This window comes from Salarias fasciatus, chromosome 14, assembly GCF_902148845.1.
Source record: "Salarias fasciatus chromosome 14, fSalaFa1.1, whole genome shotgun sequence".
NCBI lineage: Eukaryota > Metazoa > Chordata > Actinopteri > Blenniiformes > Blenniidae > Salarias > Salarias fasciatus.
In genome coordinates this window covers 33,881,023-33,903,374 of record NC_043758.1, presented here as the reverse complement: position 1 = coordinate 33,903,374, position 22,352 = coordinate 33,881,023, and the positions used below count along the sequence as shown (strand labels likewise).

Sequence of the window (22,352 nt, the reverse complement as noted above, 5' to 3'; positions counted from 1 at the left end):
TTATATTACACAGGAAGGTAGAACTCTTGCATGTTACATATAAATAGTAACCGATTAAAGAGTGAATTTTACATCTAACATCAATATTTCACTTGCGGTGAGTCTAATTTCAGTAAACGACCTGCAGTTCTACTTAGATTTGTCACTCTTCCCTAAAGACATCCTCCAAGCTCTGTTTTCATCCTTACCTGTGCGGTGGAGCGAAAAAGCTCTCAGCCTGATCCAGAGAGCATCCTGCTCCGCGCGGTGTGCTTCTTGTTATGGTCTGAATGAAGAGAAAACCCTAAAGAGAGAAGAGAGAGAGAGAGAGAGAGAGAGAGAGGAGAGAGAGAGAGAGAGAGAGAGAGAGAGAGAGAGAGAGAGAGAGAGAGGAGAGGAGGGAGAGAAGTGAGAGAGAGAGAGAGAGAGAGAGAGGGAGCTTCCACCTGTCAGCTGTCTGCTGCCCTGGGCAATTAGTCAGTGTTACTTACCAACACCAGGAAAGACCATTAACTACTCCTAATGGCTCAGAGTAATCCCATCAGCCCCCTAAACCTTTCTGATTCACTTTGGAGAAAGGCAGCTTAATGTGGCAACACAAGGCTTTGAGAAATGTGACACACAGATTCACCAGTTCCCAAACATGAATCCTCCTGCAGCGACACTGAAGTACTGTCGGCTGGTTCAAAGCAAAATAAAAGTGTCATAAATGTTCCTGTTTCTCATTTTCAGGCAGATGAATATGACTGAACACACTGGGGTTTAATGGCTGATCAGTAAAAGCGGCTAAAATGTGAAATTCCTCAGCGTGGGTGATTAAGAGACTTGTACCTAGATATTCCTGATTCTAACAGTAATGATCTGAACGTGTCTGATGGCAATTTCTGTCTTTAACGTTTATTTTCTTACTCTTAGTTATGAAGAACATCTTCACTTTTACTATTTACATCAGCATAAATAAACTTAAAAGTTGAGTTTTAATTCACAAATCAGTCTGGATGATTTAAAGAAAGAAATCTGTTTTAAATTTTGGGACGCTTTAAGGACTTATTGTAGAAACTCCTTAATATTGTGTTTGATAAATTTGTTGTAATCAGAATCATTCAGTCTTTGATCTTAGATTCCTTAAATTAAACATTAAATTCAGTGTATGACTTACCATTATTTGGTCATAGTCTGCTCTGTGTCCCAAATTGGTTCTACATTCAGAATGTTTGGTTTATATTAAAAATATAATCTGTGCAGTTGATGGACTCCTTTAAACCAATCTATTGTAATTTTGGATCTGTGACAGAGTAAATGAAAATAAATGAATGAAACTGTTCACATGTACAGTTTAAATTTAATCAGTGTAATTAATCCTCTCACTGTCAGAAAACGTTTGTTAAAATCTATTGGATCCTTTTAAATGAGTAGAACAAAATTAATAGAATTTCTAGAATACACCACATTTTAGTTTTGTACTAAAATATCAAGCTTCTAACCAGACTGTACAGTCAAGAAAACTCTCTGAAATGAGTGTCTGATCTGTGGAAAGTCCCGTTCAGTTTTCCAGAAAGCTGCAGAGTGAATTCCCAGACCACACCGACCGTCGTCAGCGAGGTTAAATCACCAAAATGTTTGTTTTCTCCTGTGAGATGCTTCTGAACACTGAAGGAGATTCTGTGAATCGCTGGCTCTGCCTCGGCCTTGTTGTCCCAAATAGCCCCAGACAAATAGGGCTCCCCTTCAAATTGGATCCCATTAAGCAGAACGTAAGACGCTGATTGGATGAAGCTTTGGGATGACATGTTCACCTTGATTAGCTAATCCTTTCTCACTAACCGTCCACATCTTGTTAGTGTGGGCAGGCTTAGAGCTGCTTCCTGTCAAGGAATGCTATTTACCTGGCAAACCTGCTTTTCCCCTTTATGACCCCCAAATTAACACTTTACTGTGTTCTCTGAAAAAAAAAAAGTTGCTTATAAACCGATATTGTTGCCAACTCCTCAGTCAAGAAAGTTCTAAATGATGTCATCATCTAATTAGCATAGGCTGCTCATTTACATATCTTAGTCAAATTGAGCTTTCTGGTCAAGACCAGTGATGGGAGCAACGACGTTCAAATAAATGGCGTCACTATTTTAAGTAACCAGTAATCTAATTACTTTTTCCAGTGTTGCAATGCCGATGACAATAATATGGGACGTGTTTCCGTTACTATAAGTCGCCGCTTTCAGCTGGTTTTTCCTCCTCTGGAGTCCAGCTGAGCCGCGCAGCATCAAGCTGGAAAGAAAGAAGGAACCTCATTGGTGCAAACTGCATCGCGTGGCATGATGGAAATAGAGGTGAAGATGAGAACGACAGCAGCAGCAGTGGATGTGAAGTCGTTTGATTCGAAGACGTCGGCAGAGTGTGAGAGATGAGGAGTGACAAAGATGCTGAGATTTTTCACTGTAAGAGGAATAAAAATAAAACAGAAAGATCAGGATGTCAGAGGCATTTTAGTTCAGGGGTCACATATGGCTCAATGTCATCCCGAGTGGGCCGGACTGGGAAATCTGTGCCATAATAACCTTTGAACTTTCACTTTGTTGGCGTCTGGTAGAACTTTTCTAAAAGTTTTGCGATTAGTACCAGATATGACTGCAATCTCTACATTCTACAATTCTACAATTTCATTTAGCAGATGCTTTTGTCCAGAGCGACGTACAACACAAGCAAGAATACAGACATAAGAAAGAAACCATTAGTAAATGCTTCAATTGCTTCAACTTAGTCAGTGGTACATAAGTGCTGGGTTTTAGACCACCTGACCTATTCTTCCCCAAAGATGGGGTCGGATTAAGTCCCTCGGTGTTCTCTGAACAATTGAGTCTTCAATTGTCTCTTGAAAGTAGATCTCATTTTTGAGGTGCAAAATTCACTTAAATGCCCAAGAAGGTCTGTAGCCTTTTGCAGCCTTTTGCACGTGTTCACAAACTCACCTTGACAAACAGCTTTTGACTTCAATCTGCTTGGTGAATTTCGGGGCTGGACTGGGGCCTTATGTTTGACACCCCTGGTTTACCGAGGTTAGATGCGTTGGACATACGGGAGCGATTGGGGGGAAAAGGAGGGGACCGAGTGAGACGAAGCTCCTGAAAGAAAACAGCCAAATGACTGAATGTCAGGAAATGAGGTTGCTGTGTGTTTCCATGGTAATAAACTGAAGTATGTAGGTTTATTGAGGCTAACTGCAAAGTTTCTGGGTTGTATGAAATTGCCGTCCAGTTTCATTAAGGCAAGTTCAAGTTGACACACGAGACAAATTTTATACCTCCTGTAATAAAATGAGCGTGAACGAAGCCGGTAAGGTAGACGCACTTTATTCCTAAAACAGAAGCTGCACCATCAGTAGCGGCACACAATTATATATACAAGTATACACACACAATTACCTAAATCTGTTATATAAAATATAATCTGACAATGTACCTTTTTAATTCCTCTTCAGAGCTCATTGAGTTACTGTGCGAGAGACTCTGGAGCCGAAGCAGACAGAGAGGTAAGTCTCATCCACTCATTGGGTGGGACGCAAATGCCCAGGCCAGCGTTTTTACTTCATTTTGTTTTTTTTTTTTACAGCATGGCAATAGAAAGGTCTGTACCCTTTTGAAAAAATAATATTCTAAAAGCAATCTACAGCAAATTCACTTGAACAGGTTTTTCTTTGTTGTAATTGAGAAAATTACACTTTGAAACCCAATTCCTTTACAGTGAGATGTACACACCCTCTAGGATTTGTAATTATAAAAGATATTAAGCATTAAAAATTCCACATTTAAAAACTTACAATAAATAATATATGCAGGCATTTCATTAAGATAAAATTTCATAGATTGCAATCTACAGTCATTAAAAAGAAAAAACAAAACAAAACAAAAAAAAAAAAGTTCTCCTTTATGAAACGTCCCTTGATCATCCAAAATGCTAAAATGGATTCTTGGCATCTGATTGATTGGAAACTTCCAGAGTTTATTGAGAAAACACCAGGAGGGAGGAAGAGGAGGAGGGCTGCTTCCTCCACGGGGGCCCCGGCGGGGGTGCGAGGTCCTTCTGGAGCGCTGAATCCAAGCCTCACACCCCAGCAGTTCAGAGCATGTTCATGATGAAGTTGTACATCTGTGTGAGCACCACGAAGTGAACGGGCAGACAGGAGCGCCGGTCCTGGGTGGCGGGGTCGCAGGTCAGCCAGGAGAGGGCGTTGTATTGCTCCAGAACGAATCTGAGGGGCGGGAGGCAAACCAGCCGTCAGTCATGGGGAAAAAAACACACCAGCTGTTATTTTAAGGAGGCGGGCGGGAGGCGGGCGGGACGTACCGGAGCACGTCAGAGGTGTGGTTGGAGTCCAGCGGGTGGGAGTGTTTGCTGTGCAGCAGCTCGTCTGATTGGACAGAAGACACGTGCAGGTGCAGAGAGGCCTGGAAATAAAAGACGGTGTTCAAGCATCATCTCCGACACTTTGAGGCCGGATCTGTGGAGGGACTGCGGCCGCTTCCAGCTGATGCAGGACCGAAAGAGGCCTCAGTTTAATCTCTGGAAACTTCCGTCTTCAGAAGAGACGATTTTCACACGTCAGCAGTGAGCCGAGACGTGTTGAGAAGCGCTCGGCGGTCGTTACCTTGAGGAAGAGAGGGCACTGGTTCTGGGCTTGAGGGCAGGCGGACCAGAACCAGTCGGGCAGCGGTCCGGCCTTCGCCGTGGAGACGAAGTAGCCCAGAGCCATGGGCTGCTGCAGGATGTTCAGAGCCTCCTCGTGGGACTCCATGCGATCGGCGCTCTGACCCTGAAACAGAGCACGGAGGACGTTAAGCGACAGGACAGCGCCGTCTTCACAGACTTCATCCAGGTTCAACTTCTGCTGTTTTGTATTTTCCATGCTTTTGGACTCTTAGTGGAGCATGTAGCTTCTGAAACGGCGCTGCACCTTGCTTCCATCTCCTCCCTGGTGGTAGTGAGAGCCGGGGGAGTGGACCGGGGAGGTGGTGGGAGAGTTGGGCAGGATGTTGATGAGGTCTGGATCCACCATGTCGTTGTCAAACAGGTCGAAGATGCCCATTCCGTCAGAGCCGTCTGCAGAGGAAGAGGAAAACACACACAGGCGTCAGGGTGTGATGGAGGCTGCAGTCTGGGCGACATGTTCGAGTCAGCATCTCTGGATGCAAGCAGAAACAAGAAAAAACACAAGTGGTGCGTTTTTCCCTGTCGGCTGCGAAGCGTACCGGGGTTGATGGGGTTGAAGTTGATGTCGATGGGCTCTGAAGTGTTGGTGTTGACCTGCACCATGGCGGACGTGGGGAACACCAGGATGTGCGTGCAGGATGTGTCCTGAGGTGTGCTCAGCTGCGACGTCTGCATGTTGAGCGTGGTGCTGCGGCCGAACACCGAGCCCGTCGACACCGAGTCTGCAGAGGCAGAAGATCCGTCACACTCCTTCCCCTCACCGACTGAAGCCATCGCTACTGGAGCTCTGCCGCAGCGGCTTTCCTCTCACCTGGCATGATGACGAAGGAACCCTGGGGCTCCATGGCAACCAGACAGGCGCTGAGGATGCTGGGAGTGTCGGCCGCCGAGATGCCGCACATCCTGCACGTCTCCTTCAGACGCTTGCTGAGCGACTGCAGGTTCCTTCTGCTCAGCAGAATGCTCCAGTCTGGACAGAGGACGGGACGAGAGCGCGTCAGAGACCGTGTGAGGAAATCGAACCGTAAAACCCTGCAGGAGCGGCTCTCGGTACCTCTCAGCTCGCCGTGGCCCATCCTGCCCAGCCGCCCGATCACCACCCTCCACGGCAGCGACGTGACCTGCACCAGGCCGAGGCACCACTCCCACAGCTTCTGCAGGCCCAGCCGCCGGGCCGAGCCCTTTTTCCTGCGAGCCCTGCGGGAGGAAACGGGACGTTTAAGACACCGTCGCTACCGCCGCGGCGCTCGGGCTCACTGTGCGCCTGCGCACCTGTTGGGAACGTCGATACTGATGATGCAGGTCTCCAGCAGCTCCCCGTGCTGGTCGGTGCAGGACGCCAGCAGCCAGCGCTGGTCGTGGGACAGACAGTAGCCGACGAACAGGACGTTGTACTTCTGCGACGCCTCCCCGAACGTCTCCCCCAGCTCCGTCTGTTGTCTTTCACCGGGGCCAAAATGAAGGGCGGCGTGTAGAGACGCAGACACTCGGGCCTCTGCGCAGACACACGAGTGCTCTTCAGCTCAATGCAGTTCGGACGGCGGCTTCAGGCGCGCGGCTGGGAGACTCACCTCCGGGTTCTTGAGCGCCATGTCAATGGCAGGCCGGGGCCGAAGCCCGTGAGAGCCTTGAAGTTGGTGGAGTTCGGCAGAGGCCGGCGGCACTGCGTGAACACTGAGAAGGCCAGGGACTTGAGGTGCTGGCCGTAGACGTGGCGCTCCCCGCTGCGCACGGGCTGCAGCAGATACTGACAGGGAACGATCTGAAACAGGAACCACAGTCATGAGGAACTCCACTCACACCCTTTGGATGTGACTGCACTCTGTTCCTGCTGATTCCTCAGTTACATGAAACAAACACCCCAACACACACAGCGATGGATGCCAGCATAATAAACTGACAAAGGTCAAATGTGTATCTTTTGCTCCGCTGAGCTGAAACAAAACGTACTTTTCCTCTTGCCTGCTTTAGTCTGAAACAAGGGCCTGCATAGCAAAGGGAAACACGGCAACGGACCATGAAACAACACCCAGAGTAAACTGAAGAGCTCGCCGTTTACACTTCCTCCGTTCTGTATGTTCAAGGAGATTATTCAAATGATTTTAGCGGCCGCATTCCTTAAAGCTAACAGTATTTCTCAGCATGCTCGCCTTTAGACGGAGACGAGAGCAAACACAAAGCTCACAGAGTATCTAACACAGTCCCATTAATTATATAACAGGAAAATGCACTTTGAAGCACTGATCAAACAATATTAGCACAACTAGAGAGGATGGAAACGTATCAGACATCGGTTAGCAGACATGCTGCTCTAAATCATTAGTGAACCTCTGGTGTGTTTGAACTCCTCTGGCATGCTGATGCAACCTTATGCCACAATACTGCAGGTGTGACGGCACAATTAGTGCCTGTTAATGACTCCCCTGCTACTTCTCACCTCCACTCCCGCCTGCTGTCGCCACTAAACTGGCGCGGGAGCAGATCAAAACAACGGGAACTTTTCTAGAAGAGCAGGGCTCGTACCTGGACCGAGACGGCGTTCCTGATGCGCGCCGGCAGAAACTGCAGCATCTCCGTGTAGCAGCGCAGCAGGCCCAGCGTGTAGACGCTGGAGTGCACCTCTCGGTCGCGTCCTCGTAGCTGAAGGGGTCCACCATGTACACCACGATGGCAGGAGGGTAGGAGACGGCGTGGGACTCTCCGTCCGTGGGCTTCCCCACTTTGTCTCTCTCCATTGTGCTGTTAGGACAAAACAAACAAAAAAAAAAAAAACAAAATGCAAATTTACTAATGTGGTTCAAAAAGGTCATTATTTATTTTTTTTCTTGGTACCAAGATGATCTCAGTGAGAGAACGACTTGTTTTCTATTTCAGAGGAAAGCCGGGAGCATTTTTTTTAGTGAAGCTGCAACAAGTTTGTAGACATCCTCCAAACATCCCTAAGTCACTGCTGCATGTCGTTAACATACATGATGGATGAACTACGAGTGCTTCTGGTCTTTCTTTGCTCTCGTTTTATCCCCGAACCAACCATTCTTTAGGAAAATGTGTCATCAGTCAAATTCAGAACGTATCCCCATTTAAGATATTTTAAGCTGTTTATAACGCCTTGAAATGTCAGAGTATCCAAACTAACAATGTGCAAATTAGATGCAGGCAAATTCCGATATGCAAATGAGAGTGACAGAGCTGAAAGCAGTAACAGGCAGCATCAATAAATGTGGTACCTTTGTGGTATCAAAAAAAACAAAACAAAAAAAACCTCATGATCGACACTCTTGTAACAAATCCAGAAATGAAACATTCCCAGGTGCTTGTGCATTACAAACAATACAAACTGCCCACACTTTTTTTTTTTGGCTCTTGTCTTTATAAATTAAACCAGATGTGGTGAAATGACCGGACAGGGTGAATTCAGTTCTACTCCACAATCCAACCTGTTGATAGTCATCAGCTGTAATCATAATCAACTACATGTTTTTGCTATTGTTTTTAACATGTTTAACTAGAAACAGGCAGTGATTATATCTAAATACTGGCAACGTTGCCATGAAAACCACGAGATGCACATCGCCACATCTCCACCTTCACGTCTAGACGCCACGCAGCCAGCTCCACAATGATCGCGTGACGCAACAAATCTACTGACAAATACGTCACCGTGCCTGCGTCGTAATGAGAGGAGATGTGAGACTGGATGCTAGACTGACATCTTAGTCTGAATGTATGCAAACTGCACTGAGAGAGACGATCAACAAATGAAACCTGAACAAGCAGTTCGTTTTAAATATTCACCACTGTAGTCGAAAACAAACGTATTCAGCTCAAGATTCCAAACTCACTACATTTAATGAACTACTGATGATGAATGTTTATTAACTGTATTTATTACAAGCCAAGAGTCCTGCCAGTGGAGGACGCACCCAACAGTCTTAAACTGCTGAACAAACTGCCTTGAACCGCCTGACCCTGCCGTTGGCTTTAATGGGCTGGACAGCTGCACTGGAGCCAAACACTGCACGCTGAAAAAGCTCTTTAATGCTATTTTATCTTGGACAATGAATACAGTAAATTGCTAGGACCCCTCGTAAACCAGTCTGCAGCCCTCAGCTTGGGAAGTGCTGGTCTACAGCAGCTTGAACTACACATCACAGTTCTTCCATCGATTAAAAAGTGACTTCACGTTAGCTGTGACTTGATTCCAAACAGGAATCCCTGACAAACGCAGATGCTTTGCCTCTCTCGGTGGTCGTGGTGGAGAAGCCTACCTCTCCGGTGTCTCGCTGGCCCCTGCAGGCTGGTTAGCAGAGGGTCCGTTCTCTGCCAGGGTCCCGGCGCCCTGCGGGTTGGACTGGGGCCGTTCTGAGACGCGCCGCTCTGCAAGGCCGCCGTCCCAAATGGCGAGTAGGAGCTGGGCTTGCCGGCGGCCATTCCCCGATATTCTGGGGGCCTGAGGAGGAGGAGGAGGAGGAGGAGGGAGGCGTGCTGTTGACCTGGGCGGGCTGGGCAGAGCTGGTGCTGGAGCTGGTAGTGTTGGTGCTCTGGAGTCCTGAGGAGGTGCTGGAAGAGCTGGAGGTTGGGAGGAGGAGGAGGAGGAGGAGGAGGAGGGTGGCGCTGGGCTGCGCTGCGTCAACAGAGAGCTGTCCAAAGACTGCTCGGACAGGTATGGAGCTGAAAACATTACAAGCGAGTGTTAATCATCCCTACGGACCTCACGAGCGTTCGTTTGTAGCTGTGTCGAAAAACTTGTTACCGAGATCATAGCGGCACACTTGAGCGAATAATTTGAGCTTATTAAAGGCTTCGTTGTTCCCATCTCGCGCAGCCATCTTGAGGAACCAGTCACTGAGGGGCTGCTCCGTCATGCTCCTGCCTTCTGTGGAACCGACCTTCAAGATGCCCTCTGGGTGACTCCTGCAGATGGGCCGGTGCTGCCCCAGCTGGCATGCCTGTTGGGATGAGGACGGCGGCGAATGCAAAATTGAAACAGTGTGAATCATTACCGCAGAGCTGCAAACTGTTTTAGTGGGCAAGTCGGAACATGGAGAGGGAGTTTTCACGCGCCGCCAGCTGCATACCTCGTACATGGCGCTCAGGTCTTTGAAGAAAGTGTTGGACACGCGGAGCAGAGCCTCGTTTTCGGGGCAGATGACCACATATCCCACGTCTCTCTGGGAGCCGAACGGATCCAGCAGGAGCTTCTCCCAGTAGGGCAGCCCAAAGGGAGACAGCACCACGAAGTCATACTCGTACCCAACCAAGAAGGTGGGGATGGGCAGAGGCTCCGGGGACTCGTCTGTACCTGTGGTGGAAAAACAGAAACGTTTGTTAACGACTCAGAGACCCATCACCTCGTTATTCCAAACTAATGTGTAAATATCCAGAACAACACTGTCTGCGCACCATATGATCCCCTCCCAGCCATTTGTGGAACTGCTGCCAGGTGAGGGGTCCCTGAACGCCCCAGGAGCGCACGCTCCTCTTCTTCTGAATGGTGTCCTGCAGCACCGGCTGGAGGGCCAACAACACCCGCAGGACATCCTGAGAGAACAGCTTGCTCATGTCTGTTGCTGCAGGAAGAAGAAGAAGAAGGAGAGAACATCAGAGAGAGGAGTTCCAGGAGCAGCTTTGTTCATTAGAAATGAAAACGGGAGTCGCGTGTGAATACACACATTTGCATTTTGGCCACTGATGAAGACAGGTGCTTTTCACTAGTGTTTCATCCACTTTCCCTCCGGACATGTTGTCCATGAACTGCCTGCCGTGCTCCAGCGCCATGTAGCAGTCGTTATAGCAGTCTCTCTCCTCCACCCTCAGGAAGGAGGGGGGCTGAAGTGGTTTTGGAGTACTCCACGCCCGCCATGGGGGCGAAGGGGTTGGTGCACTGGTCCTGCAGCAGCAGGATGAGCTCGTCCGGAGGCTTCTCCTTCAGGCCGCTGGACTTGTGCGCGGTCGAGGCCCGGAGCTCCTCGAAGCACCGCTCCGTGTCGCGGCTGGCGTCCGAGCCGCGCCCCACCACGTCCAGCTCGTCCTCCAGGAAGAGCCCGGCCGACTGGCCGAAGCGGCGGTTGGCCACGGCGCTGAAGCCGCAGGTGCAGGGGTACTGCGCCTCGCCGTTGTCCTTGAGGTACACGCCCACGTCGGCCCCGCGGATGTTCATGTTGCACACGCACACGCAGCAGCTGTCGAAGTTGCAGTCCTTGAAGAGGTTCATGACCGACTCGGACAGGATGAGGGTGACGTAGAGGCTGTGCGCCTCGGGGATGGAGGGCACCGTGGCCGGCTCCACCGAGCTGAGCGGCCTGCAGGTGGACGGCGTGGAGGCCGGCGAGTAAAGGTCCGAGTTGTCGTACTTGAGGGAGCCCTGCACGCTGGACGGGCCGCGGGGGGTCCGCGGGGTGCGGGGCGTCCGCGCGTGGGCACGGAGAAGCGCGGCGTGGCCGGGGATGGCAGGATGCCGGTGCCGCTGTTGCTGGGGGGAGCGCTGCTGGACATGAAGGGCGTGTGGGTCTGAGGGGTGTAGGTCTGGCTGTAGTCGGGCTCCACACTGGGGACATTACTGAAACAAAAACAGATTCTCATATATTTCATGCTATAGTCACAACGGATTTTCAAAATTATTAAATCAACAACATTCACGGTTATTTGGCTTGATACTGGTCACTAAAAAGTTCTTATTTGTTCAGATGAAACTAAAAATTACACTAAAGCGGTGCAAATTTTAACCTAAACCGCTCAGAATCAATCCATTAACGGTGTACTGTATGACAGATCATGTGGTGGCGCTGGCCCGCGGCGTGGACCCAGGAAGTATCTACCTGTCTTTGGTGAGGAGGTTGATATTGGACACTGGGGGTATCAGTTCCATTTTGCCCAGAGTCCAGCTCGGCGTGTAGACGCAGTCCTCCGGCAGCTTGATGGGCAGCAGACACTGGCTCGGGAGCGTCTTCAGAGGCGCGTACATCGAGCAGCCAATGATGGACTGGCACGTCTCCGGCTTGTACACGAAGGAGAAGTCCTGAAAGCAGACGCGGGCGGGTCACTTCCAAAATCAACCAAACGGTGGAAAAACACAGACGCAGCTGAATTTTCCACTTCTCCCCCAGACTTTGAAGTTTCGTGAAGCGTCTCACCTTTACTTCGGATGGCTTGGGGCTGCAGAAACCCTCCTCCACCTCCATCTTGAAGTGGTTGTTAAGCTGGCTTCCGTCCAACAGGGTGAGGCCCGCCCCTGCTTCCAGGCTATCCTTGCTCCCGGAGTTCATGGGAGAGTAGCCCTGCTGCTCGAGGGAGGGCGGGGTGGGAAACATCTGGTGCAGGTCTGCTGAGCCTACAGAAACAGTGTTACTCCTCTGGAAACAACGCGTTTGAAAGTTACAGTGATGCACTGGGGCCGCCTGATGCCGCGTCTCCTTACTTATGCAAGAGAGTGGATCTAACGTGGCTGGTTTGTTGTCTTTGGAGCCAAACTTGTCCTCTGTACCGACTCCCGCTCTTTTAGATCCGGGCTGTGCGGTGAAGAAAAACACAACCGTTCCACGTCATAAAGGCTTGAGAACAAATCGAGAGAAGAACCTCTGGACGAACACTGCTACTTACCGCCAGCTCATCTTCGTCTGAATTGAAGATTTTGTCCAGGTCGCTGTAGGACACGGCCAAGTCATTCTCATGGATGAGGCTCGTAGAGGCTGAAGGCTTATTTCCTGATGGACCCTGACCGTCTGCACGGGAAGACACATATAGAGGGAAAAACTCAAAGAGATCCACAGCTGTAGATATTCCTTTAACTCAATATCAACCCAAAAGGGAGAACGGTTAAAAGGAGGATTTCCTCACCGTCTCCAGAGGATCCTGTCCCGTCCTCCACCTGTGATGAAGAATAAAATAATCACATGATTTATTGGGGCAACCCTTTAGAAACACTGGCAGAAAGCAGATCTGTGTTGATATAGTGACATGTTTAAGGCACTCTGGAGCGACTGCATTTCACACATGCATCAAGACAAACCTAACTACTACCATTATATTTTCAATGTGAAATGAAAAATTATGTTATATAAAGCTCGTGAATCCTCGCATAAAGAAACAAAACAAATGTGTTAATTATATTTTTCACTCCACTTCCTAGAAATTCAGTCAAAAACTTAACTTTACTCGGCATTCACACATTATTAAGCATGATTTCACAGTCAACCTGATAAAAGAGTTATTCATGAAAAACACAAGAATAACCTTCTGAGGTAAATTAACAGAACTTTAAAAATGAAATGAACTGAAAAAGGTGTTTTATCTCTGTGATGAACAGAAATTATTGTTTGTGCGCTGACTCAGCGCTAAATATCCAGATAAATGCAGCTGGCAGTATGGAGCCAAAGGAAAACGACACAGAAAGGTTTGAAGTTTCTGGAATTACTCCAAATGTATTCTTCAAAACACAGCTACTGACAAAGGTTTCCGCTTGCTCATGAGCAGGACTTGGTTAGAAGTGCGTTCCCAAACCTTGTGTTTCTTGTTGTGTTCTTTCTCGGCTCCAGGTTTGTCCTTCTTCTCAGTAAAGCTGAACTCTTCGTCTCCTTCTACGAAGGCGTAAGGGTCCGGCTCCTCGCTGTCTTCGTCGTCTCCTGCAGTGGAACCAAGATGGCTGTTCCTCCGCTGGGCGTACGTCCTGACCAGCTCCTGAGACACCTTCAGGGGATGCGAGGACGCCGACATCAATCTGAGGAGAAGTGAATGGTTTAGAGACGCAGAATTTAATTTGATGCTTCCAAACGGGAGGAGCCGGATACTCACTCGGTGGCGGAGACGACACTTTCTGTTCCGCCGCCGCTTCCAAAATCGTCTCGCACTTTATCGACGGGCAGCGGGGGCGTCAGGAAGCTGGCCGCCTTCTTCCTGGGCAGGTTGAAGTACTTCCAGGGGTTGTGGGTGGAGTCTTCGTTGGGGTTGATGGCGGAACCGACAAAGACGGTGGGTTCCAGAGTTTCGCTGTAGGCTGGGGGGAAGGGCAGAGGCATGGGCATGCTCTCCAGCGGATGCTCCTCGGGAGACGCCTTCTGGGGCATCAGGCAGGGCTCCACCGACGGCGGGTAGAAGGGCTGGTGGATGGGCGTGGACGAGCTCTTCACGCCGCCCGGAGTCATGTCGCTCTCCACGTGGTCACAGGGATGGGGACTGAGGGGAGGGGGCGGGGCGAGCCCACCAGGTCTGGGGGGGGCCGTGTGCGTGCAGCGTGGGGGCTTTGGATGGCACCGTGTCCACGTGGTGCAGGCTGGGATACGAGCCCTCCTCCTGCGCTCTCAGGCACAGCCTCGTCGCCTGCGGCTCCAGGGACTGCTCCTCGCTCACCGAGTTGCGGTGGTGGAACGGCGTCTGCGGCCTCTTCTGCTGCTTCTCCCCCTTCTCCAGCTTCTCCCCCAGCTTGTGCTTGGCGGGCGGCTGGGCGGGCTGGCCCGACGAGGGCGGGTGTCCTGAGGTACTGCTGGATCGCTGCTTTTGACTCTTATGTCTGTAAAACAGTAAAGATTATTTACAGAACTCTGATTTGTTCAAAAGCACATAAACACAGTGAACCGCTGGCTTCACACACCTGGAGCAGTTACAGTGTGGCCTGTGAGTCGACTCCACAAAATCCCAGAGCCCCGTTTTGTCAGCCTCCTCTTCACAGGTCCCATTTGTCAAGGTAGTGAATTTCCTCCTGGGTAAAGTAAAATCTGTTAACTGGAGCACAGTTTGGAGTTGACATGCTAATTTTGAGGAAGACATTGAGGAACATACTTGTTCCCTGTACGGTTTATGTTGTATTCTTGCCATACAGACTCCACCATCTGGCTGGCGAGCCTGCGAGGGATTTTACCCCGTGAAGAGTGTTGTTGGAACTGTAGCCATCAGATGCAGAGGACAGTTTGAGCCACCTCTGGGCAGGCTGATAATCTGGAATGGAGGGGGGAGAAATGTTCAGATACTGCCAGAAGAACGTGGGAGTGTTTCAGGCGGCTCCAGCTCTCACCGGTCTGAGCCTCCTCTGGTGACGTGGAGGCGTCAGAGTGACAGAGGACATGGCAGGATCTCGATGAGCAGCTTGGCCATGCTGAGCACCACAAAGGCTTCCTGAGGTGTTGGCTGAGCCCTGAGGGACCACAGCGGGGAGGTCCGCCAGGGGGAGGAGCACCAGGCAGGAAGGGTAGACCATCCTCACTCCCGCTGGAAGCGAAACACAGCGTCACTTCAGCCACATTCACCAGAATATCCTTACAATACAGTCATCCACTCAGATTTAAAGCGATCAACATCTCCTGACAACTTCTTCAAATCAATAAACAATAACGCCTGGTTGAAAACTTTCTTTTACTCTAAACTGAAACTTCTTTGCCTACTTATTGCCACAGTGTTCATACAATTCTCATGTTTGAGCACAGGGATTCAAACCAGCGAACCAGTTCACCTTCCTGATCTATAATCCATGTTTACATCAGCATATTTAACATTTCACCACACTGAAGGCCAGTTCTGAACAGTAAGTCATTTGTAGAAATGTTGTAAATTTACACTATTAGCAGTAATGTGATCATCATTCAGTCATTTCACCTCACCGCAGCCCTGGAAGTAATCTAACTCAGGGTAATCTCAGCTTTAAAGACAACTTTGTTGCTCACATTGCTTAATGAACTGAGGGAACTTACCGACGAGGACCTCCACGGCTGCCAGGGAGTCGTCCTCCCAGTCCGAGTCTTCCATCTTGTCCTCCTGGACCTCCTTGGGGTTGGGGCTGATGGGGTAAAACTGCCTCCACTCCTCGATGAGCTTCTGAGTCGGGTGGTCTGACATCTTAAAAGCCTGGCCGGTGAGGGTCCCGTTCAAACCGTAGGGACTCAGGATGACTGCGGAGCGGAGAGATTGCATTGCTTATGTAGGACGACTCGCTAATGAACCCAATTCAAAAGAGACCTGGGCCAGTAGCGTGGCAGGGCTCTCCCAGCGTACCTTGCAGAGGGCTGGAGCTCTGCTGCGCCAGGCTGAGGTGCTCCTCGCTCAGCCGCTGGAGGGGCTGATGTTGGGCGATCTCCACACTCGTGCACACGTTGCTGTCACCGTGTACGAAGAAGGTGAACGCACACGAGAGGTGCTCACTGCAGGGGAGTCACACACAAAATAAGACATTGTGACGTTTAAAAAAGGCCAGTCTGAAAGCAAAAGCACATCGTTATTTCATAAAGAATCTACTTGACTCGAGCACTCAGGAGATAATGAAAACCCCTGAAGGCTACTCGGATTATCAATGCGCCCTCCATCACTGACAGTTAAGTATGACTCAAGAGCAAAAGGCAAGGCTGCAAAGAAAGAAGGCAGTGTGAAAGTCAGGTTTCCTTGGAAATCTGCCGGGGCGCTCTTATTCATGTCATGCCTTCAGGTGACAGTGGCCGGTTTTACTAAAACAGAGCAGAGACAATTCTGCAAACAACCCCAGTCTGTAACGCACACGACGATATAACATGCTGAATTTTCAAATCCAGCCATGTATGCGACACACAAGGCCAAAATCAAGTATTGGAAATCATTACAGCACTGAAATGCTAAAACAATATCTATCTTTACTTTCCTAACCATGTCTGGAAGGCCAGTCGGCTAAATGCACTAAAATAGGACTTGTTGACATGGTTGCTGTAAAACCACAGTGCACACTCAGCATTTTCCAAAGACTGCTGTGTTTACCAGCCTGAGAGGGCAGGCGACAGCATGACTGCCAGACTCTTCTGTTGGAGGTGCTGCCTCACACACACACTCCTCGCAAACCTCTTTATATTAAAACAGGCTAAACACCAGCGAGCAATAAATCACCTCATCTTCCAGCAAACAGCCTGTTTTTTCTCTCCCTTTTTTTTTTTTTTTTTTTTATCCCGAGCTGCTCAAAAATTGAAACCATTCATAACGCTGCCAGAGGGAAGTGAGCCAAGGGGTCGCACATCAAACACAAGTCATCCTGGATGAGCGTGGCCAAAAACGCTGAGGCTCGAATTAGCTTGTCAGGGAACTCTAGGGTTCCCCGGGCCCTTCATTCAAGAGCACGCACTAAATCTCTGCCACCACCCACATGTACGAGGGTAAAGAAATACAGCAGTGCAGGAGGCCTTTCTGACCCAGACGTATTTACACGCTGCCATCGGTTCACCACAAGCATGTATTTTTACAGCAGCGCGCACCAGTTTAGCCTCCGTAGACAAACACGACCCTGACACCGAGTCTATACTACTAATCTATTCATCTGAACTATCAAACTGCAATTTATTTAACTGATCTTCAAATTACACAACTTGGCGAGTGACTGGGATTTCACATGTTTTCATTTCAACTGAACATGTGTCCTGTCCAGGACGTAATTAGTTGCAAAGTGGAATAATCCCAGCATGGTCCATCACATTGCTACAGCTGATGTAATCCCGGGAATGAAGATTTTCTCGGAATTGAAAAAAAGACCCAGCTACTCAAAAGCAAACGGATCGGACAGTAAATTCCACATCAAACAGACCACATTGCACCTTCCAAGTATAAACCCTTCACAGGAGTTAAATCAGGGCAGCAGAAGCAGCATTACAGTCAACACAGTAGTGTCATGGTTACCCTGCACAAAGACAAAAAAGCCCTCTGTATCTTCTCCTTATAAGACGGTGCCTCGACCGTAGAAGCACATACACACTTATGATAACACAGTTGAATCAATCTGGCTGCGAGCAATGATTTTTTCCCAGTTGCATCCCAAATGGGATATTATAATGAAAGGACAGTCAAAGCAAGAGATTACGTGTGCTCACATTAAAGCACAACTTTCAAAACAATGACTTCACCTGCTTCCACATCTGTCTTCAACAACTCAACAACAAGCTGTCAGTGGAGGCTGGCTTCGGCTGCACCGACCATGTGATCGCATGTTTGTTTGGCACACCGGATGCTCTCCACGAGGCCACGCTCACACGACAACTGCCAACTTTAAGCAGCATTTTCGTTTCAGAAAAATGTTGCATTTTCTTTACGATCGCCAATTGTGAAATGGCTGTAGTGTGCAGGTCAGGCCACTAGACAGCGCTGTGATTCAGTATGACAGCCACTCATCGAACAGTAAGCATTCCAGCTTCTTTAAAGGGGCTGTATCATGCAAAATTCACTTTTTGTATGTTTTTACCTTGTTATGTAGCTATGTACTCATCAAAAACTCCCCCAAAGCGTTTTTTTTCCTTCGTGCCTGTGTGTTTGAGCTTTCCTCGTTTTTTGCTGCTCAGAGAGGCAGCCCCCCGTACCTGTGAAAACGTCTGTTAACCCATATTGACATCACTAGGAGAAGATGGCTCCCCTTGTCAAAGTCAAAGTCCACAGGGGAAGAGGCAGGATTTCAGTGAAACTGAGTTTTCTCTTCTGGGTTTCAGAATTAGCCCCAGAAAGTCTTCTATTTCACACAAAATGACTTTTCCTTAGCACCAAAAATAAACTATTACCATGTTAATGCTAAAGCTAGGGTTTGGACTAGCTAAAAAAGCATGATACAGCCCCTTTAAAATGTCTGTCTTTATAGTTTTTAGCTCTCTCGTATCTTCTGTTTGGACATGCAATCCAGATGATGGTGTAGTAAATGTGCAGACATTTTCTGGATGCTTCCACTGTTCTTGTCCGTGCAGAAAAACTATTTACTAACCATAGCATGCATGTGCCGTAATCAGCATTAAAGAACATTTGCAGTTTCTCTTTCTACAAGGGAAATCTAAAACACACCACACTGGAAGCCATTTTTAAAAAAACTTCAGATCTCACCAACTCCCAACTTATAAACTAAGAGCCACAATGCAACAACAGTTTGCCATTTTCACTGAAGCATCTCACAACCAGATCAGTTAAAAACCCTGCAGCAGTGGGATTTGAACCAGCAACAAATGCACTGTCTCTGTTCATGCATTTCACAGATCATTCAGCGCTGAGCAAAGAAAACTGTGGAAGCCAATCCTGCAATCTCCACTGTCACACAGCACAGGTACAACTCATGACAACCTGCCACATTTATCCTCTGCAATTATTAAACCTCTTCTGTCTTTGAAAGTATGTGTCACACATCACAGTGAGAGAACCATTACAACACAGGTGGTGAGAAGCCGTGGCGTCGCCTCCTTTGTTGATACGAACATCGCCGCTGCGACTAATTCCAACCAGCTCTTTTCAACACGTCATTTTCAGTGGAAACGTGACGCTGTGAAACAGCAGCATCAAAAGTGAAGAGTATTCCTGTTTGGAGGAGCAACACGTGTCTGAGCCAAGCATGACTAAGCTGCAGTGCAGATACATTAAGAGGTAAATCATGTTTATCTGGAGTGAACACGCCTCAGCAACGACTGGAAAGCGGATCATTAGTGGAATGTCGGACTTAATTTAGGAATGCATGGCATTTGGTGTAACTCGGAGAGTGGATCGTACCTTTTGTTGATAGTCTTCTCCTCTTTTTGGTATGGCTTAACGAACCACTTTCCGATGCGAACGAAGCCGCGGTTCATGAGGCAGCGCTCCAGCAGGTTGTGGATGGCTTTGAACAGGAGCGTCCGACACTCGTAGGACAGGCCGCTCTCCCACTCGCCGTCCTCTTCACCTGTGACAAGCAGATACGTTAACAGAACTCCCTCCAGCTATGTGTAGGCACGACTGCAGCAACACCTGAAGCTCAAACTACTTTTGCAGCTCATAGGAGTTTCATTAAAAATGTGTTAACTCTCTGTTTTGTTTGCATGTAAACTCGATTTTTCTCACGAGTGTCACAAAGTGAGATGGAAAACTTTGTACAGATTCTAAAACAGCATCAGCTGACAGCCATCCAGAAGTCTGAATCTCAGTGGCTGCCAGCCAGAAGATTCCACAGAGCTTTAAAGACCTTAAAAGACCTGCTACTACCTTGAAATCAGTTTGGCTTTCATGACTGTCATCGGACTTTGCGTCATTAAAAATGCATTACGCTTCATTGCCACAGCTTGGAACATGTTAAAACATGAATAGACTGTAGAAGTGCATCTGTTTTTAACACACTGAAACCTCAGCACAGTGAGAATCTGATAAATATGCAAATGAGAGAATGTAGCAGAAACCTACTCGAAAGCTCATTGTGGATGAGCTCGGCGAAACTGGGGTCGTCGCCCCACCAGAAGAGCCAGAGCTCCCGCCGACCCGGGGTGTGGTGCCTCCTCCACACGCTCAGCACGTCCGCCGCCAGGCATCGGCTGAAACTACACAGGATGGGGTCCTCCTCCGTCACGGGGAAGAGGATGGGTGAAGATGTGGGTCCTTGCCACACGAAGCGCCGCCATTTTATTCCAGTCAAATCAGCCTGAAGAAGAAAAACAAAGTGAGAATCAGGAACATACATGAAGCTGATGGATGGTTGGACATGTGTGGGTCTTACACTTTGCACACTGCAGCAAGAAGCTGGAAACTAAATTTGATTACACATCGGATGTTATTACACCAACATTTAAAGTTTTTCTTTCTTGTGCGAAGTTTGCATCATTTTTTTGGCACATTTAAACATTATAACAGTATTATTACTATCTACAGCACATTACTCAGGGACAATCACATGTGAAGGTAGTTACTAAATCCAAGTGTAAATTTAGTGATTCGGACCTGAAAATCAATCTGCACCCAACTTAAAGTAATTTTCTGCTGTGACAAATTAAACACAAGTGCTTCTCCTGCCAATAAGACATGGTGAAAATAAGTCAAAACGAAAGCTTAATATACTCTTTAAACTTTGATATGGTGTGCATGTGCCATCAGCATGAAAGGCCTTCAGCAGTGACACACACCTCCAAAGCTTTTCTCCAATCCAGGTCGAAACTTTATGGTAGTCTTTGTTTATTTTATGTCTTTTTTACAACCGCAGAGTGTTTGCTATCTTTTCATTGCACTGAAACCTCCCTTCACTGTAATCTCCATACAGTTATTTTGCTCATTGCTTGTGTTTTCTGTGCCTTATCCCCAGAGATCAGCCTGATTTCAAAACGTCCTCAATGAGAAAACATAACAAACGTCTTTATCTGATGAAACTATCTGCTGGCCTGTGAATCTACCACACTGACAGATCCACATTAACACTGGGTAGATTTCTAAATTTCACTTGACATCAACAATGTGTAGCGTTTATTCGTGCAATTTATTCTAAGTTAATGCACATTAAGATACATTAGGTGTTAAATAATCCGCTTGTTGACCTGACCTGTTACCACCGTGTAACTATCGTTAATGCTAGCTGCACAAATATGTAGCCAATGCGGTGTAACAACACGATCAGAGCCTATTTGTAGATTATGCTTGGTTGTCTTGCAGTGTGTGCCGGGGAAAGTTCAGGTATAATCACGATTTGCAAGTTGCAGGCCCGATGCCTTCACGCCAGTCTGCAACTGACGTTACAAAGCTTGTTGCCTTATTAGCCAAAATGGCTTTCTGGCCTCTCGGTAGCTCGGCTAATGTTAGCAGAGAGAGTCTCACCAGGCAGAAGAGGTTGGAGTGGCAGTCCTCCAAACTGGCCCCGTTTGGTACAAAGCACGAAGTCATCCTTTCACTGCGTGGCCGTAACGTTAAAGTCCATTGTCTCAATCACCTTCGGGGGGCAATAGTGGTCCGGGTGTGGGGCTTCGCTGGGTTAGCCCGGGCGACGTTCACTTGTAATTCTCCCGTTAAAGCCGCTGTCCAAGTTGCTAGCCGCAGCTAGCCAGGCGAACCTACAACTTCTAACCGGCGCTAGCCGCCGCTAGCCCGGCAGCTAAGCTAACGTGAGACGGACAGCCAGATAGCGTTAACCGTGAGCTTCCAGCTATTCGATTCATCAATCCTATCTGAAATGTATTGTCTGATCTGGTTAGCCGCAAGCCTGCTGCTACATTACCCCGATGTCAGATTTACACAACCCGACCACACTTAGTGTTAAATCCCCCGGCGGGGAAAGTTGTGTGCGCGATAAAAGCTCGAAAACTATAAAAACTTCATCTCCCAAAAAAAGCGTAGACCCCCGGTGTGCTAATGCTAACGCCAGCTAGCCGATCTGAAACAATTTGAAAGCAGAGGAACTCTCCCCTCCCCCTGAGCCCTGCTAGGCTGCTAGCACGCCAGCTAACATACCAGAGCTCCACCGCTACATAAAACAATCTGCCTCTTTTCTCCCCCCCGAAAGAAAACCATCACAGCCCTCCGTCGTAGTAAAACCACGGGTTAAAAAAATACGGCGAAATGGCTAATCTGAGAGCCCCCTCATCGGTGCCTCCTCTGTGGCAGATCCATGGCTCCTGCAGATTTCCATTATTTCAGTTCATGGATTGAATTCTTTAATGGCGGCCAGGAGGACAACTCTGCCTCTCGGCTGCGATTGGTCGATCCGCGGCGATGGGGGCGTCATCCGGCTTCAAGTAGCTCCATGACTTCACAGTTTACAAGATGAAAGCTGCCTGCATCTGTCACACACTGCTCACTCCTCACTCAGCTCTGTTACCAAACATGTTCCCCTCTGCTGCATCACACTCCTCTCGCCAGTGTTTCCCCTCACTCTGCACAAATCTGCACGGAATACTTCTGCAGCATGTTTCCAAAACACGCTGAAAAAGTGATTTATTGGCGAGGAAGCTCGATGCACTGGTGGAGGAATCATACAAGTA

At 48.4% G+C, this 22,352-nt stretch overlaps 1 protein-coding gene across 1 annotated transcript; it reads right to left on the bottom strand.

The window, feature by feature from the left end:
* Positions 1 to 3,310: 3,310 nt before the first annotated feature.
* Positions 3,311 to 22,057, bottom strand: LOC115400263 (mediator of RNA polymerase II transcription subunit 13-like). Its single transcript, XM_030108023.1, is given in 42 exon segments — positions 3,311 to 4,225; positions 4,321 to 4,421; positions 4,622 to 4,786; positions 4,928 to 5,073; positions 5,223 to 5,405; positions 5,495 to 5,653; positions 5,738 to 5,880; positions 5,956 to 6,121; positions 6,124 to 6,178; positions 6,255 to 6,286; positions 6,289 to 6,445; positions 7,207 to 7,307; positions 7,310 to 7,422; positions 8,952 to 9,039; positions 9,042 to 9,120; positions 9,123 to 9,262; positions 9,265 to 9,354; positions 9,437 to 9,632; positions 9,762 to 9,985; positions 10,087 to 10,110; positions 10,113 to 10,253; positions 10,356 to 10,510; positions 10,512 to 11,097; positions 11,100 to 11,242; positions 11,502 to 11,701; positions 11,817 to 12,013; positions 12,101 to 12,191; positions 12,283 to 12,404; positions 12,520 to 12,550; positions 13,183 to 13,399; positions 13,474 to 13,902; positions 13,904 to 14,188; positions 14,270 to 14,377; positions 14,458 to 14,539; positions 14,542 to 14,613; positions 14,690 to 14,713; positions 14,716 to 14,883; positions 15,363 to 15,560; positions 15,664 to 15,809; positions 19,135 to 19,303; positions 19,798 to 20,032; positions 21,193 to 22,057. Coding segments are annotated over 42 exon segments (6,360 nt in total). The 5' UTR covers positions 21,259 to 22,057; the 3' UTR covers positions 3,311 to 4,092.
* Positions 22,058 to 22,352: the final 295 nt, after the last annotated feature.